General features: G+C 43.9%; 2 protein-coding genes across 4 annotated transcripts in view; one reads left to right on the top strand and one right to left on the bottom strand.

Moving 5' to 3' along the window:
• Window positions 1–1,381: 1,381 nt before the first annotated feature.
• GDE1 (glycerophosphodiester phosphodiesterase 1) lies at window positions 1,382–8,251 on the top strand. Its single transcript, XM_030482644.1, has 6 exons — window positions 1,382–1,843; window positions 3,522–3,697; window positions 4,687–4,792; window positions 5,542–5,634; window positions 6,640–6,851; window positions 7,249–8,251. The coding sequence occupies exons 1-6, from the start codon at window positions 1,586–1,588 to the stop codon at window positions 7,394–7,396; spliced, it is 993 nt and encodes a 330-aa protein (XP_030338504.1). The 5' UTR covers window positions 1,382–1,585; the 3' UTR covers window positions 7,397–8,251.
• A 1,588-nt stretch (window positions 8,252–9,839) lies between these two features.
• TMC5 (transmembrane channel like 5) overlaps window positions 9,840–16,516 on the bottom strand; it is a 28,458-nt gene continuing 21,781 nt past the window's right edge. For 2 of the 3 annotated variants that reach the window (XR_003991005.2, XR_003991004.1), the window contains exons 17-23: window positions 15,853–15,986; window positions 14,540–14,713; window positions 13,094–13,172; window positions 12,695–12,788; window positions 11,476–11,577; window positions 11,132–11,177; window positions 9,840–10,558 (exon numbers count right to left, since the gene is read on the bottom strand). Coding sequence is in view for 1 of the 3 variants with exons in the window: in XM_030483297.1 (XP_030339157.1) it covers window positions 10,437–10,558; window positions 11,132–11,177; window positions 11,476–11,575; window positions 12,691–12,788; window positions 13,094–13,172; window positions 14,540–14,713; window positions 15,853–15,986 (753 nt within the window). In the remaining 2 variants the exon portion in view is untranslated. Of the gene's footprint in view, window positions 10,559–11,131; window positions 11,178–11,475; window positions 11,578–12,690; window positions 12,789–13,093; window positions 13,173–14,539; window positions 14,714–15,852; window positions 15,987–16,516 lie in introns of all 3 variants that reach the window. The other variant, XM_030483297.1, reaches the window with a different exon arrangement.

The following is a 16,516-nucleotide window of genomic DNA, read 5'->3' as shown; positions in this document are numbered from 1 at the left end:
CCTGCCGCCAGCAGGTGTTGCTGTCACCAAACACACTGTGATGAGCAAGATAAACATGAGAACGTGTTAATACGCTGAGGACAGCATCAGGGTGTCATCGCTGACATTCATCTCATCCCATCCCACCCGGGCGGCAGGCAGCTGCTGGTCCCGCCAGCCGAGGAGCAGGTAATACTCACCCAGGAGGCAGGTCAGGTGGAAAATACACACTTGTCTGCCAGCTCTCAGCCCAGGCACAATGAATTTAAATATATGGAAACATCTAGTTCCCCGTGGGCATTCAGAGACGTTAAAGCTGCTGTTCTTGTTTCAGAAACGCAACTTCATCTGTTACCTCTTCAGTTTGTTAAATATTATTGAGGGGGTTGAAATCTTCGTCTTTAATCCTAACAAATGCTGTTGTTTATCAAAAGATCTCTAAATATGTAAGACATTTAATTATACGTTCCATTATCTGTTGGGTGTCTGTATGTATGTGTCAGGTTCTTCAGACACACCTGGCAGAAACACAGAACCATAGACATAAAAGAATATCCAAGATGCTCAGAACCAGCTAGGACAATATGTGGCAAATACTTATCTATTAATACATATATAAAAATATATATATTAAAAATATATATATATTTATATATATATAAAAATAAATCCAGTTTAGAAGATTACCTGGTGCCTATTCCACCTCTGGTTGGCAAGAGCTCCTCACTGCAGACTCAGTTTCTTCCCCTCCTTCCCACAGAGAACACCAAAAAAGCCAAAATCCTCATTTATGTGAATACAAACTGCTATCTCCTCTGCGTTGCCACTTAATTTCTGGACTAAACAAGCCCAGTTTCCCCAGCCTTCTCCAACTTCCCTGTCTTGTTGCTCTTTCCTATGGATTCTTCCCCGTTGTTCACACTTCTGTCACCCACAGTGCCAGGAGCGGGCGGCCCTCTCCAGCAGACGCCTCTCTGAGCAGAGGGAATGCGGGTCCGTCCCTTGGATGGCTCTCAGGATCTCAGCCCTCCTCACAGCACTGGGGTTTTAGTCTTGGGAGCAGGCATGGTGGATAATTAGCTACATAATATATATTGTAGTATATATATACATATATGTTGTATAACATATAGAATATATAGCGTTGTATACACAAACACAATATTAATAGGGAAATAATTACTATTAATGTTATATTTCTGATTAGTTAGCTGCCATGGCTGGAAGAAGCCCCCGAGGCTCTCCAGACACGCAGGTCTTCCAGGCCTCTCTGGGCCGCGGTACTGCTCCTCTAAATGACACCGTTAATGTTTAACTGGGCATGTTTAACCGGAACCATCCTCACCTCGCACCACTGCTCCCAGCGCTGCCTGCGGGGGGCTCCCGCCACCGCCTCACCCTCCCCTCAGCGCGGCGGGGGCCGGGGGCAGCAGCCCCGCGCTGGTTACCTGAGGGCGGGCAAGCGGCGAGCGCCGACTGGCTGCTGCCGGCCGGCGGCTGAGTGCTGATTGGTTCGAGGGCGGTGCTGCCGCCGCCGCCGTCGCCCCAAGGCGTGTTCGCGGCCCCGGTGCCGCCCGGCGCGGCCCGGCGGGGTCTGTCCGCGGCCATGTTGTGCCGCGGGGAGGGCCTGCTGGGCTCCCTCACGGCGGTGCTGGTGGCGGCGCTGGCGCTGAGCCGCAGCCCGGCGCTGTCCGGCCTGCTGACGGCCGGCCTCTACCTGGCGCTGCACCTCTTCAGCCTGGAGCCCGCCGCGCCGCAGAGCGCACAGCGTGTCCTGCGGCCCCGCGGCTCCGCCGCCGCCCGCATCGCCCACCGCGGCGGCGCGCACGACGCGCCCGAGAACACGCTGGCGGCCATCCGACAGGTCAGCACGGGGGGGCCTCGCCGCGCCCCGAGCCGCTCCTCCCCGGCCCGGCGGGCAGGGCGTCCGGGGTGCCCAGCCGCCCAGGGACGTGCGGGGCCCGGCCGAGGTTTGAAGCGTGAGGCAAAGCTGCCCGGTGCTCCGCAGAGAGCGGGCGAGGCTCGGGGAGCCTGACTCCCGTAGGGCCGGTGGGTGAGGCTGGAGCCGGTGGGCAGCACCACAGGCCTGTGGGGGCTGTTTGAGGACCTGCCTTGTCAGCAGGCACCAAGCTCTCCTCGCCCTCAATAACACCAGCTTCTTCCGAGCTGCCGCCGGGAGCTGTGTGTGGATGTCAGTCCTTCATCCCGGAGAGGGATCAGAACGGTTTGGTCATGTTCAAGCCTTGTGGGAGCTGTGTTACATCCTTGGTGCTGGTGGATATTTTAGCAGTGTAACAATAATGAAATAGTATGTTTTGCTGATGTTGCAACAAAATACAGAGAGCAGACAGCAACCTAGTAACAGGGTGTTTGATTTCTAAGCCTTGAGGGTAAGCAATGAGAATCCACATTCATGGGAAGACCTGATTTTGTGAGAACTTCACTGGTACAGCCCTGCCATGAAATGCACTGCTGCCCCATCTGTGAGGCACTGTGGTGCTGCCAGGGTTCAGAGTCTGCTTCTGAGAATCACCTGAAAGCATGATTAGCAGCCTCTCAAATATAGTGTACCTGTATGATGAGATGTTGCTGCTCTGATAATTCCTTACCTTTGGGCAAGGCAGGGCTCGCTCTTCTGACAAAGCCTGAAGCTGTGCAATAGAGATCCTAACGTGGCAGATACCTTTGGAGTAACCTCTAGTGCGTGCCTGGCATTTGTCTTTCTGCTGTGTTGGCCCTTTTCCCAGGAGGGCATTTGGCCTTGAGAACAATTCCGCTTGCTTGCAGTTCACTCGGGTGCTTTTCTGAGGAGTTCCTGGGAAAGAGCCAGGGCAGGAGCAGGAGGTATGAAATGCTTCAAGGCAGCCTAGCTGCTTATAGCTTTCTGATATGGGAATTCCTTAGGTAGGAGAGGAATTTGCCTACACACATCTACTATTTAACACAAGCACGGTGCGTGGTGCTTTTGAGAGGTTTCCTACCTACTGTATGTGGTGGATTGACAATACTGCACGTGAGTGGTGAATCTCTTACAGGAAATACTGCACCTGTGTGCCATGAAAAGAGGGGTGATAGCTTTTCCTTGTGCAAGCAAAGACTGTATGCTCTGGTGGCCTGCTCTCATTCTGGCTTCTAAATGTTAATCCATAAATTATCTAAAGTGTAGGCATTTGCTTCCCTTCTCTCTTAGAAGTTAACATAACTTAAGGACTTGGGATTTATTAGACCAGAAGGAGAAAGCAGGATTCTTTTCTGCATTTTTATCCTGAAACAGTCCCAATCCCAAGACTGAGACATTATCACTATAGTTTTAGCTGTAAAGTAAGTTATATGCTTTCAGTTGATCTACGAATGCTTCTCACAATAACTTGGATAAAAACCTACTACGTTCCACAGATCAAGCTTACTGAATAGAACATTATTAGTTTATTGTCCTTTTTTTTGACAGAATACAAACTAATCATAGCTGTGCGTGTATTCAATCTGTAAAGCTGTCTCTTCTGTTGTGTATGAGATTTTTTTTCCTTCTTTTTTTCTTTAAGGCAGCTGAGAATGGAGCGACGGGTGTTGAGCTGGATGTTGAATTTACTGCAGATGGGGTTCCCATCCTAATGCATGATGAAACAGTGGAAAGGACAACTGATGGCACTGGAAGATTGCGTGACCTGACTTTTGAGGAAATTAGGAGGCTTGATCCATCTGCAAAGCACAGGCTACGGTAAATGAACAGAAGTGCTGTTCTGAAACTACTGTTTGAGCAGTGAAAAAAGAAATATTCTTGGTAAACAAAATTATTGATTTGATCTATCACTGGTGAAAACGTTTGTAAATTTAAAACTTAGTCCCATATGCTCCTTCTCATTTGAATTTAGAAGTGTATGAGGCTAATATCTCCTTACCTATCCTTGCAGTCAGAACAGTGGAGCAGAGTCAAGATAATTGGCTTTCAAGGATGAAATCCACAGGCATCTAATGTGAAACAGGTTAATCTATACATAAGCTTCCCCTAAATTGACTGCAGGACACCAACAATACTGGGAGTTTCAAGATACATAAAAATTGGCTTGAGTAATTACTTCTAAAATTAATTTTATTCACATTTATTTCTTGAGCGAGTGTGTCTTGAGAATTCGAAACATCAGGATTATACTGTTGAAAAGGAGCCAGACAGATTTCCTGGGTAGCCTCAGGTAGGAGCTGTGATTCTGTCCTTTCCAGCGTGTGCAGGAGAGAGTGTTTTTATACATTACTAAAATTTTGATAACAATGCAACAGATACAGTATCGTAAGTGAATCCTTTTTAGAGGAAGAGCTTTGAGTGTGTGCTCCTTGGACACTGCATTAGGGATTTCCAGGCTCTTGTTAATGTACCAGCTGTGAGTGTGTGGTACATGTAGCATCTTCCCCCTCTGTTACTGGGAAGGTGATCTCCTGAACCACACAGCCAGAACTTCCATGCAGGCAGTTACCGCTGACCAGCTGTTGTATGTTGTCGCCTTATCAGGAACAATGGATGTGTGAAGCTGCTTCTCTACATCCTCAGCTTGTCTGGCTTATTCTGCCAGGATCTGCAGCTCTGGCTCAGGGTTAGGGAGGAGTCCACAGACATGGCAGGAGTCCCTAGGAAACAGCTCTGTGTAGTTGTGTGCCCATGTTTGCACACATGTGTACCTCGACTGCATTCCAGTGAGTTCTTTGTTTCTACAGGAGCAAATTCCAAGGTGAAAAGGTACCAACTCTGAGAGAAGCTGTTGTGGAGTCTATGCATCACAATCTTATAATCTACTTTGATGTCAAAGGCCATGCAAATCAGGTACCACTTACTGTACTAAGACACCTTTCTTCACCTTTTCTTTGGGTTTCTAACCTGCTTTTCTGTTCATCTCACACTAATATTTGGGACAGTCCCTTCTCTAATGTGAGTGAGACTGGATCTGCTATTTGTGTTATCCAAAGCTGGGCTGACAAAGCAAAGAGTTCCCTCGTCCTATTCCGTTGTCCGGGCAAGTTGCAACTTAAATTAGCACCAGACTTGTGTGACTGTTGAGTTCAGCTCACACCACCACTATGAAACAAAGCAAAGGGAATTCCCCGCCTGTGCTGAGCGGTGCTAGTATCTCATCTTCAGCCTCCAACTACGGATCCTGCTCTTGTGTATAATTTGTGTTACTGAAGGCAGATACAGATGATCAATCGTTAAAATTCTATGCAAATTGGAATAATTTTTTTTCTTTGGTATAGCAAAATATGGGGGGAAGAAGTTCCCCTTGAGTAAACTCTAGGTGGTACTTCATTTTATCCACAATATATTTAAGGATATTGTAAACACTGAGAATGCTGCTCACTACTGTAAACAGAATCATGAAAAGCGCTGATGTTGCAAAAACCAAAATGTCATTTCTGTGTTAGTGCTGTAAACAATATCCTGTTTTTTTTCTCCCCACTTCCCATTTCAATGTTGCTACACAAGTATTTTTCAACGGGATTATTCTAAAAGGACTTTGCAGTGTGAATACGAGTGTAGGTACAGATATAACACCTGAGTGTCTCTCTAATTGGCAGGCAGTTGATGCCCTGAAACAACTCTACCTGGAGTTTCCATCTTTGTACAACAGCAGCATCGTCTGTTCTTTCATGCCAGATGTTGTTTATAAGGTGATGTTTCCTTAATGTTTACTTTGGACTTTTTTTTAGTTCTGCCTAGGAATTTGTTAGATATACAACTCCAGCTCAGGATTCCTTCTGGGTTGTTAAAATTGCCAAGACATTTGAAAGTAAGTATACATGGATGAAGTATACATTTAGTCTGGAAAAGAGGAGGCTCAGGGAGGACCTTATCACTCTCTACAACTACCTGAACAGAGGGTGGAGTGAGGAGGTGGCTGGTCTCTCCTCCCAAGTAAGAAGTGATAGGACAAGAGGAAACAGCCTCAAGTTGTGCCAGGGGAGGTTTAGGCTGGATATTAGGAAAAATTTCTTCACAGAGGGGGTGGTCAGGCATTGGAACAGGCTGCCCAGGAAAATGGTGGAATCACCATCCGTGGAAGCCTTCACAAACTCTGTAGATGAAGCCCTCAGTGACATGGTTTAGTGGTGGCCTTGGCAGTGCTGGCATAATGGTTGGACTTGATGATCATGAAGCTCTTTTCCAACCTAGTTGATTCTATGATTCTATGTTGTTATTGGATCACTCTGTGCTCATTAAATGCACGTAGGAATTTACAGCAATTCCCTCCATCCTGAAAGCTATGTGGAAAAAGGTGCATTGCTTTTACGGTTGGCATGTGGCCCGGTATCTGTGCCTCAGAGACCTGTTAAATTGACCTCATGTTTTGAGATAAGTGTAGACTGTTTTTAAAACTCTTTCGTAATCTCATTGCCCAGTCCATTTACTATGTATTTTATTCCATTACCTGACTGTCAGGCAACTTTTTTAACATTAGAGCTGTTGTTTGTTCAGTATGTTCTAAATTAAAAAACCCAGTAAAATATCATAAACAGCTTTCTGAAAGAGTGACAAAAGGATCAGGAGGAGAAGGGGAGAGGATTCTGGTAGAGCTGCAAATGCAAGCTACCACTTTGTATCTAACCTCTTGCAGTTTGTATTTAGTGCAGCTTGGCTTGTGTGTGAATTAGAGTCTTTTCTCCTTCATCTTCCAGATGAGACAAGCTGACAGAAATGTTGTAACAGCGCTAACACATAGGCCTTGGCAGCTGAGCCATTTTGGAGATGGGACACCCCGTTTCAATTCCTCCTGGAAACACTACTTGTATATGATACTGGATGTCATTCTGGATTGGAGCCTACACAGTTTCTTGTGGCGATTGTGTGGGGTTTCAGCTTTCCTCATCCAGAAAAACTTTGTTTCTCAGTAAGTGTTAAGTTTTCTAACGTATTGGGGGGGGGTATTGCCATTCTATTAGTATAGAAGGATGGAGTTAACATAGTATGTGCTAATCAATATATTCTGTTCAATGTTGTGTGAGGTTGTTTGGATAATTCCTTTACCCCATGCTATCTTATTATTTTAAACCTCTATCATTTTAATCTGTATTTTTATCTCATGTTTTAAGTTTAAAGGGGGAGAGAACTGTTGCTTTTGTCTGTTTACAGTAATAAACCACAAAAAGATGATGTTGCAAAAGGACACGCAGTCGTTCTTGATGAGTTAACTGGTGTAAGGCTAAAACTCAGCTGTAGCCTCAGCCCTGTCTGCCTTAAATACGGTAGTGTCAACCTTCCTCTTATGGTGTCCTCGTTCCTTGCAGAGACTATGTGAGGCACTGGTCTTCAAAAGGGATTCAAGTGGTTGCCTGGACAGTGAACACGTTTGCAGAAAAAAGCTACTATGAAAGTGTCCTTGAATCCAACTACATCACCGACAGCTTGGTGGAAGACTGTGATCCTCACTACTAGACCTGTGCTGTGCACACACCACCCTAAGTAAGCTCTCTTGCCTGGGCAGCCTGAATTCCTCATCGAGAGGGTATCCACTAGCACCGGTGGGATCACCAGCGGTGGTTCTGTACTTCTGCTCTGTGGTCAAACCTCAAATGCAATAACCCTCTGATGCAACAGCCGACAAAGCCAAGGTACAGGGACATACAGTCTGAGTAAATCACACTCTATAACATAAAAGGATCCAGTTTGACAAGTGAACTGCTGCTTTGTGATTCTCAGACTCTTCCTTTGCTTTGTTCAGCTCTTGGTTATGAAGCCAAATCAGCAATTTTTGGTGGCAAGTTTTAAAATCCTATCTTGATTTTAGTAATTTAAACAGTCTGTTCTACAACTGTATAATAATTTGAGGTTGATCTGTGGTATCTTAAAAACATCTACCTTACTGTTCATAAAACAGAACCTGAAAATAATGATGCCAAATAGAGCGTGCGTATGTTTCCCTGCTGCTGCATGGAAAGATGGCTGTGCTGCGTCCTGACCAGGAAAAGCAAGCCAACTTTCAGTGTTCAATGTGCAGATGGTGAGGATCAATGAATAAAACTTGAGTAGCTACTTCTATTCCAGACTTTTTAAAAGAACCAAGGGAGGATAGAAGATTATTTCTTCTAATGACATGGAACATGAATGTATTTATTTAAAGAAAGCTATGTATTGAGTGCTGGAAGCAGCAGAACAAATAAGAGCCGAAATGTCTTTTAACTTTCCTCATTGTTTGGATGATTGAAGGGCACTCACAAAGAAGATATGTGGGAAACTGTAACCCAGGTTTAACTTGGAATCAAAAGTTACAATAAACAAGTAATCTGATAACTCAGGGGTATTGTGTTCTTTATCAGCTGCACAGCAGCAGATTGATGTAAACTACCAAAGGCAATGCAGGTTGTGTGCTGTTCTAACCTGTAACACCGCAGCTGTTCCCATCAACAATTTTGGCTATGGAAGGAGCTGGTGGTTAGAGAAGACTGTCAATGCTTAGAATAGTAGAAAATTCCTGTGGAGCCAACCCTACTGTAAATCAAACCACCTTTTCTTCATGGCCAACACATGGAGTTACTAAGTTTAATAATTTCATTTCAGGAGAACGTGATACTAATTTCAACAGACATGAGGAATTTGAGTATTTAACTGGTTACAGGCTGCAGGCTATTCAGAGGCAGTCTCACAAGACACTGTTGACTGCATGTAGCAGTGTGGATATTGGACCAGGAACTGTAACCATGTTTGAGTAAGGTAGTTCCTTGTGCTGCTTCGGTGGTGTTGAATTCACTGTTTCCCTGTTTGGGCATTGCTGTGTTTCAGGTGAGGCATTGCACCATGCACTGGGTGAGCACTTTACAAGGTGCAAGAGGGAAGCTGCCCTTCCCAGAAATGGAACAGCAGACTGGGGGTGCAGCCGGGTTATAAATGCTCTTGAGAGCATGCCTCATAGTTAGAATCAGTTCTCATTCACAGAGCCAACTGGGACTCTCTTTTAAAACTTCTATAAAAGAAGGTTTGCCTATAAAAGAGACAAAGTGTAATAAAAAAATAGTAAAAGTCAGTCATCGGTGGAAAGAACTACACAATCGTCCCAATTAAGGAAAGTCCAAACATGAGTTAGCAGCAGATTAATGCTGCCTTCTGCAATGGGTGATGAATTTTTTTGCTTGTACCTTAAGCTATATATAAGCACAAAGAAACATATGAGTAAGGAGCTGGTTTTTCATGGCAGGATGATAAGAGCCTCTTCAGTTCATGACACTCATCCACCCTGCACTGATGTGCACCTCATCTCCTGGTGCGCATCCTATAGCACGTGTACGTTACACCCTCAGTCCGTGCTGTAACTTCTACCTTTGCTGCTGTGTTCTACAGGCGCTCCATGAGCAGCCAGGGAGGCCAAGTGCCTGTTGCTGTGTGAGTTGCTGGCACTGTGGAGTCACTGTCCTCAGTGCAAACACCAGGCTCATTTCAATACTCACAGCCAGACTCCAGCGCTCTGCATGCAGAAAACCATACTAAATACAACTGAATCTCTGGTCTCACCTTGTGTGTAAAGTTCAGCCTTTCTTCTGTACCGTTGGTGGCTGTTTCTGTGTTGTCTTTCACCCAAATTAGGAGCACGAGGGAAAGATGTGCCTCCTCCCTAAGGCATTTTTATGTCCTAAGCAAAGACAGAGGAATAAAGCAGGCAGTAGTACAAAATGGGCTATAAAACAAACAAAAAATTGTCATCAGGGCAAAGTTGTGGCTCTGAATAAAAAGAAGCTGCATCAAGTGTCTCAGACTCATGTGATAAAAAAAGAATCTCAGTTGTGTTACTTCCAGTCTATCCTTTACAGGAAGAGATGTGTAAACTTCTTGTTTACAAGCAGTGGCTTTACGCATGAGACTTTTGATGAGTAATCACTCTTTAAAAAAGAGTTCTGATAACTTTTATTGTCAAAGCTGCTTTGGAGTGACTGTAATAAGCTGTAACAATGGCTCAGAAAAGTGAAGATGGAATAGAAACTTAACATGGTTCACACAAATTACTTTGCAGCCATTACAATGTCTGAGGCATTAAAAACAACTCCACTTTAATTTCCTTCTATTTTTATTTGGCCTATGCATTGCTTTTGGTTTAGATTAGATTAAAGCAGTTTGAACAATGTAACTGTTATAAAAATAGTTTTGGAACAAAGCTTTTATTTACACTTAGGCACAAGTTTCCTGTCTTTAGTCAGAGTAAGAGACTGCTGTGGAGGGATCTTTACAGTGTCAGAGTGTGAGCCAGGCCTGGGGAAGGCTGTCAGCACAGTATCCCTACTTCAAAACCAAACCAAACACACAGGATATTCCCCATCACAATGATAAACTGCAGTCAGGATGCATTTTGCCATCTGTTCTCTTATTTTTTTCCTCCATTTAAGGGTAAAAAAAAGAGGTGTGAATGGTTCTTTCAGTCCTTAGTGCAAACGAGCAGTGCTTTCCGCAGAGCGCCGCTCACTGCACGTTCATTATTGATTCTGTTGGCTCATGGTTGAGGATAGGTGTCGTCATATTGGTCTTCCAACTCAGCTGCTTCTCTGGCCCGCAGAGCGATCGCCACTGCCTCCGACATGCCAGGCCCGCTGCTGCGCTGGGCTCTCTCCAGCCCTGCTTGTACAGAGGAAGTAACATTAACTGTGCTGTTGTCAGTACAGTAACCACCCTCACTAAAGTGCCCCACGCTGCTGAAGTGTCTCATCTGCCACGTACTTGGAATGCAGTTACATGTTTGTGTAAACCAGGAATAGTTCAACCTACCACACTAAGTTTCCAGAGCTTTTTTTGTTCTGGACATACCACGTCCTAGGGACTCTACATCATTAATAGCCTCTGCTGAGGTTCACGCCGAGATGTGAAACATATCTCTAATGTGATGTAATGTTCTTGCCCGTGGCTGCTCCCGTAAGACAAAATGGCTCATTTACCCAGAGAAATTCAACACTCTGGTGTACAGAAGCTTGTGATCAGTCTTCAGAAGCCACCACCACCATCACAACAAGCACACCCTATAGAAAATGTTTACCCCAAAACCCCAGTCTTTTTGTTTTCTCTTCATACAAGATCGTAAAATGCTGCCTCGCTTACAACAAGCTGTTAAGAGCAGTGTCTGTGCTGTAACAAACATTTTCACTGGGCTTAGCTTCTAAGAGCTGCTTTCTGTGTTCAGCATTTGTTGCTTACCTGGTGGGAAGCCAGTCCCCCTCAAGATCCCAGCAGCATCGGGATACTGAAAACAAAATTCACAAGGAGATTGAGGTTTATGTTTCCCCCCATGTGCCATTTATCTTGTATTTAAAGATACTTGTTACCTGTAACACAACCATGCTTTCCAGATCTTAAGCAGGCTTGTATGAGCATTCCAACAGCTATTCTGATTACATATTTGCACTGTTCAAATTAATCTTAAAAATTATTTCTATGGGTACAGGATGATCTCTTTGTTTAACATACACCCCTTGTCTGTATCTTGCCTCAGGCTTTATAGAGGGAAATCTAGCAGAGGTTTCTTCTTTTGACCGCCTCACCTCGTTGTTGTAGGATGCATTTTGATTTCTGTCAAATGCCCTCCCTGGGTAGTCTGGCACTTGCTGGGCAGGCTGCCTGGATGGGTGGTATGAAGAGCTTCTCTGAAAGACAGAATAGGTGCCATTAGCAGTACTATGGTCTGGCTTCCAATCCTGACTTTACAGCCAGTGCTGCCCACACCCAAGGCTATGACCCTTGTTCTAAGGAGGTGGCTCTTTTACTGGATCCGCAATGAGATTATTCTGGCATCTCCTTTTGAAATCTGACCGACTACAAGAACATCCACAGTTTGTATCAAACCCTCCCCTCAGGGTCACAAGTGGGACTCCTGGAAGCAGCCACAGGGTTGTCTAGTGTTTGAAAATCCCCAGCAGACAGAAGATGCCCATTTGCTTTAAGCTCCCCTCTTTACAGTCAATATTTATTTATATTTGTTTATATTATCACATATCTATTTCTATTTATCAATACATCAATATAAATTATTACCAATGCTTATTTACATTTATTTATATTATCACATTAATGACAGCCATACAGGGGGATTTGTTTTATGTGGAGAAGGGAGGGGAACTGAACAAACCCTTTTTCTTCAGCAGTATGTAGGTCAAGGGGTTTTCACTCAACCCAAATAAAAACCACATTCCACAGCACCTAAATGTGCACGTTTTAACACTAAGTTGATGGCTCAGCAGGCAGGACTGACTTGAAAAATAAGTTCAAGCTTAAGACATTGATGTCTTGATGTTGTTATGGGATTTAAAATGGGGTTAGGTCCAAGCACTCAGTTTTACCTCAGCTGAAAATGTTGGGCAGAGGGGCAAACCATGAACCCTTACGGAAATAGAGTCAGGAGAGGAAGGCAGCTTCCTCCTCAGCCCAGGCAAGGTTCAAGGGTGGCCGAGCCCTTTAATGACCATCACTGCACTCCTAGATTAGGAATGCTTTCTTGCAGTTTCACAATCATAAATAACGTCTAGTGAGGGTAAGGACTTCTCTATATTCTTCCCAGGCTGAATTCCAGTCTGGAACACATAGTTAGGCAACTTCCATATGGTATCCTTTTCCTGCCTGGAGTTAATTAGCCATCAATCAACTTCCATGAAATTTTAAATACAGACATATCCCAGACTGGCAGCCTGTTTGCAAGCCTGGAGGAAGCCCATGAAATTGTACCACGCACATAACTGAACCGGTATCTAAACCATCAGGACTGACCTGCTTGGCCTTGTCCTCCTGGCGCAGATGGGGTTTGCTTTGCCCTTTGCAGTGACCGTAGTTGTTCAAGTAAAAACATTTTATCTTTTCCTTCCTGTGGTCAAGACACATTTGATCAAGGCCTATCAGTAACCACTGACCAGAATAACATTATAATTCCTTTTACGCTAAAATAATCTGTCTACAGAGGGAGCTGCAGCAGCACAGCTGAGGATAAAATCATTTTGCAACAACTTTTTCCGAGTTTCCCTGCGGGTCCCATGGGGAAGGGCTCCCACCCCCCTTGCCCTGTCATAGGAAAAGCAGATCACAGCCCCACAATAGCACTGATTGTTTCATGAGACAATCAACAAGGAAGCCAAACTTTTTTAAACAGATAAAGTTGAAAGTCAAACTTACATTACTAATTTGCTTATATAAGAGTTTGGTCATGGTCTTTCTTCCTTCTATTATTTGCCAGTAAATATAAGTAACAATTCTAAAAAATAAAAAATAATTAAAAACTCAGAAGTCCAGCATATGAGCACTCCTACCCATGGGTATTCCCTCCTAGGCATTGCCTAAACAGAAAGTTATCTTATTTTATCTATTAAAAGATACACACACACATATATATGTATATATATCCCCTGCCCATGGCAGGAAGGTTGGAACCAGATGATCTTTGAGGTCCCTTCCAATCCAAACCTATGATTCTATTATCTATACATACATATATATGTATACATATACACACATGTATTAAAAAATAGATGTATACAATTACAATTACAATTGCACAAGGAATAGCAAACACATGGAATTGCTTAAAACATTCTCTTGGAAAAGACCCAAAGATCTGTGGACCTGTATTTGAGATGAAAGGTACAATTAAGCTAAGCCAGAAATACAAGGTGTGTTTCAGATAACAAATAGGAGCCTAATGCTCTTATCCAACTTTGTGTCATTTGCTTAGCTATATGCCTGGACTCTAAATCACAACAGTGAACACGTATCGCTTCCAGGCCAGTCCTGGTCCCACCAGAATGAGTGGGATCTTTTTTCATTAGAACAGGTTTGGGCTCTTTGGTGTGTGTGGCATACTCGGTTTGCCAAAATAATTTACTTCACCAAGAGGACAGTATGTGAATTTACCAGAGATCAGCTGGAAGCAGACTGCAACCTACTTAATAGCATTTCCCCATGTGGTGTGTTCACCTAAACACACTGCTTGTGTACTACTATGCCCTTCCACCACAGTGTGCCTCTGGTATTTCAGCTATTCTTTACATGGTATCATCTCCTCTAACGACTCCATTGATGAGAAATGGTCAGAAAAGGCAAAGCAACCACCTCCCAGACTTCTGCTTTTTATAGTGCTCAGGGACCTAGTATACATCTGGCCTGTACTGGCTGTGCTTGTGAAAGCTTGCCTTTTCCCTGCTGATTTATTACCCTATGGGGAAGGAAGAAACTAAAAAAGCAATGGTGAAAAAAAATAGAAATGCAATGTATGCTGCCAAGTGTATGCAGCATGTTTCCTTTCACTGATGTTCCTAAGGCAAAGTGTGCCAGTGGTAATAAGATCTGCAGCCTAGGCACAGTAAACAAGAAATACTCAGTTAAAAGCAGTGTATCCTAGGGTTAGCATGAAGCTGGTTTGTAAAGAGCTTTGGCATCCTAACACAAAAGGAATAGGTTTTATAACTTCTTTACATACTTCAAATACATGAATTTCCAATCTATTAACCATTTCTGATACTTTAAAATGCACCTTGCAATTATTTTAATGAAGAATGGCTGTGTCATAGCCAGTTTTTTCCACTTCAGATGCTTTTCCAGTGCTTTTCATTAGCAGGTACTTACAGGACAAGAGTGGATAGGATGAAGAAGAAAAGTTCACTTGTAATTAAGTTATGGTAGATCCACACTACCCATTTTGAGGCAGTGTAATTTTCCAGTATTTCTATCCACTCGGAGACTGCAGCATACATAGAAGACAAACCTCGGAAAGGACCACATTCTTCTGAAGGTTTTAACCTGAAAGTGTGAGAAAACAGCTACTTAAAACTTCATATATTAACCAGTGATTTAGTTAATATTGTGATTTTGTACATCAAGATGCTCATTAGTTTGCTACAGCCCACTGCTCGCTTTGGACCCCCAGGGACTTCCATGATCTATGTTTGATTTTTAACTTGGGTCACTCTCCAGCCATTGAAATGCCCACCTCAGACTACACAGTGAGAGGTAAGAGACCCTGCTGCTATGGATAGGTACCAAGCCCCGTAAACACAATCTTGACCTAAATGCAACAAGTCAATCAGCAGTACAAGCTACAGCTAATAGAAAATATGGATTTTCAAAGTTTCACCCACATCATTTCGCCTTGCCTGTGAAGACATGAGTCACTACAGATTTTCAGTAACCACCAGATGTGCTGAAGTAAGGCAGCTGGTAGCAAGAATTAACATTTTCAGGTAGACTGAAATAGAAAAATGTTGTTGCTTTGAAACTGAACCGCTCCAGACAGCCTGAAATTCCCACTTGCCATCTGGAAATGTTTGCTCTCAAGTATTTCATCCCACCTGGTTTCATGTGTAGCCACCTGCCTTACTAAGCATCAAAACCAGGCAGCTGAGAATTGCCAAGAAAAAGAGAAGGGGTATCCATGCTGCCCTCCTTACTGTGACCAGAGTGACGTGCAGGTAAACAAAGCAGCTTTAAAATCCTGGTAACCACCAAGATGCATTATTGCAGAGATCAGCACTCCTTGCAAAAAGAGCTTCTGAAGTTTATAAATAATCCAGAAGTTTACCTCAATTGAGTTTTTCCACTGCAGGCCCAGTATGGCCTATAACATGAATAAGCCCAGGAACTAGGACTAGGTCACAGAAACCTTTAAGGAGGAGGAAAAGCCAAATTTGCTGTGACATTTAAATAGAACCCAAAACTTCAGTGTAACTTTGCTTCTCCTCCTACTTGCTTATGTGTTAACCACATTCTTGCAAACTCACTGAGCGTGTCTTGTTTTCAGAACACAGAACAGCTCATGAACATCTGAAACCTTCCATTAGCAATTAATACAGCTTTATCAACAGAAAACCACAGATTCCTCGGCATTGTATCAGGTCACACAGTGTAACATAGCAGGCTTAAATGCCAGTGATCTTCCACACCTCCAGACAGTGACTCCAATGACAGCCAGGACTCCAACGAAGGAAGGGAAAAATAGCAGGAATATGAAGGATGTTGTCATTTGAGCAGTTCTCCAGACTTTGCGAGGGGGTTGGCAATTCATCATCAGACTGACCTTTAAAGAGATGAAGGTACACTGACTCTTGGAATGGTGTCACCTGCCGCTTCCACCCAGTTTAAGTCAATCCCACTGAAATTGCTGGCAGCAATTTCTGGAGTAGCATGTATCAAAAGTTTCCAATAACTTCTTTTATAAGACTATGATAGATACACTGTAGAAAATGTCAAGAATATAGTCTTTAAATATGTTCTTCAGGACTCTGCCGGGTAGAGTTTGCTTTTGTAGAATATGCAAACCCATGGTTCAGGGAACACGGGTTTTGTCAGTGACATGGTCAAAGGACATGATCCTGCCCCTCTACTCTGCTCTCATGAGACCCCACTTTGAGCACTGCGTACAGTTCTGGTGTCCTCAACATAAGAAGGACATGGAGCTGTTGGAGCAAGTCCAGAGGAGGGCCACGAGGATGATAAGAGGGCTGCAGCACCTCCCGTATGAAGACAGGCTGAGAGAGTTGGGGCTGTTCAGCCTGGAGAAGAGAAGCTGCGTGGAGACCTCAGAGCAGCCTTCCAGTATCTGAAGGG

This window comes from Strigops habroptila, chromosome 4 (genome assembly GCF_004027225.2).
Source record: "Strigops habroptila isolate Jane chromosome 4, bStrHab1.2.pri, whole genome shotgun sequence".
NCBI lineage: Eukaryota > Metazoa > Chordata > Aves > Psittaciformes > Psittacidae > Strigops > Strigops habroptila.
The sequence above is the reverse complement of the archived record's forward strand: the minus strand, read 5'-3'. Positions and strand labels throughout refer to the sequence as shown.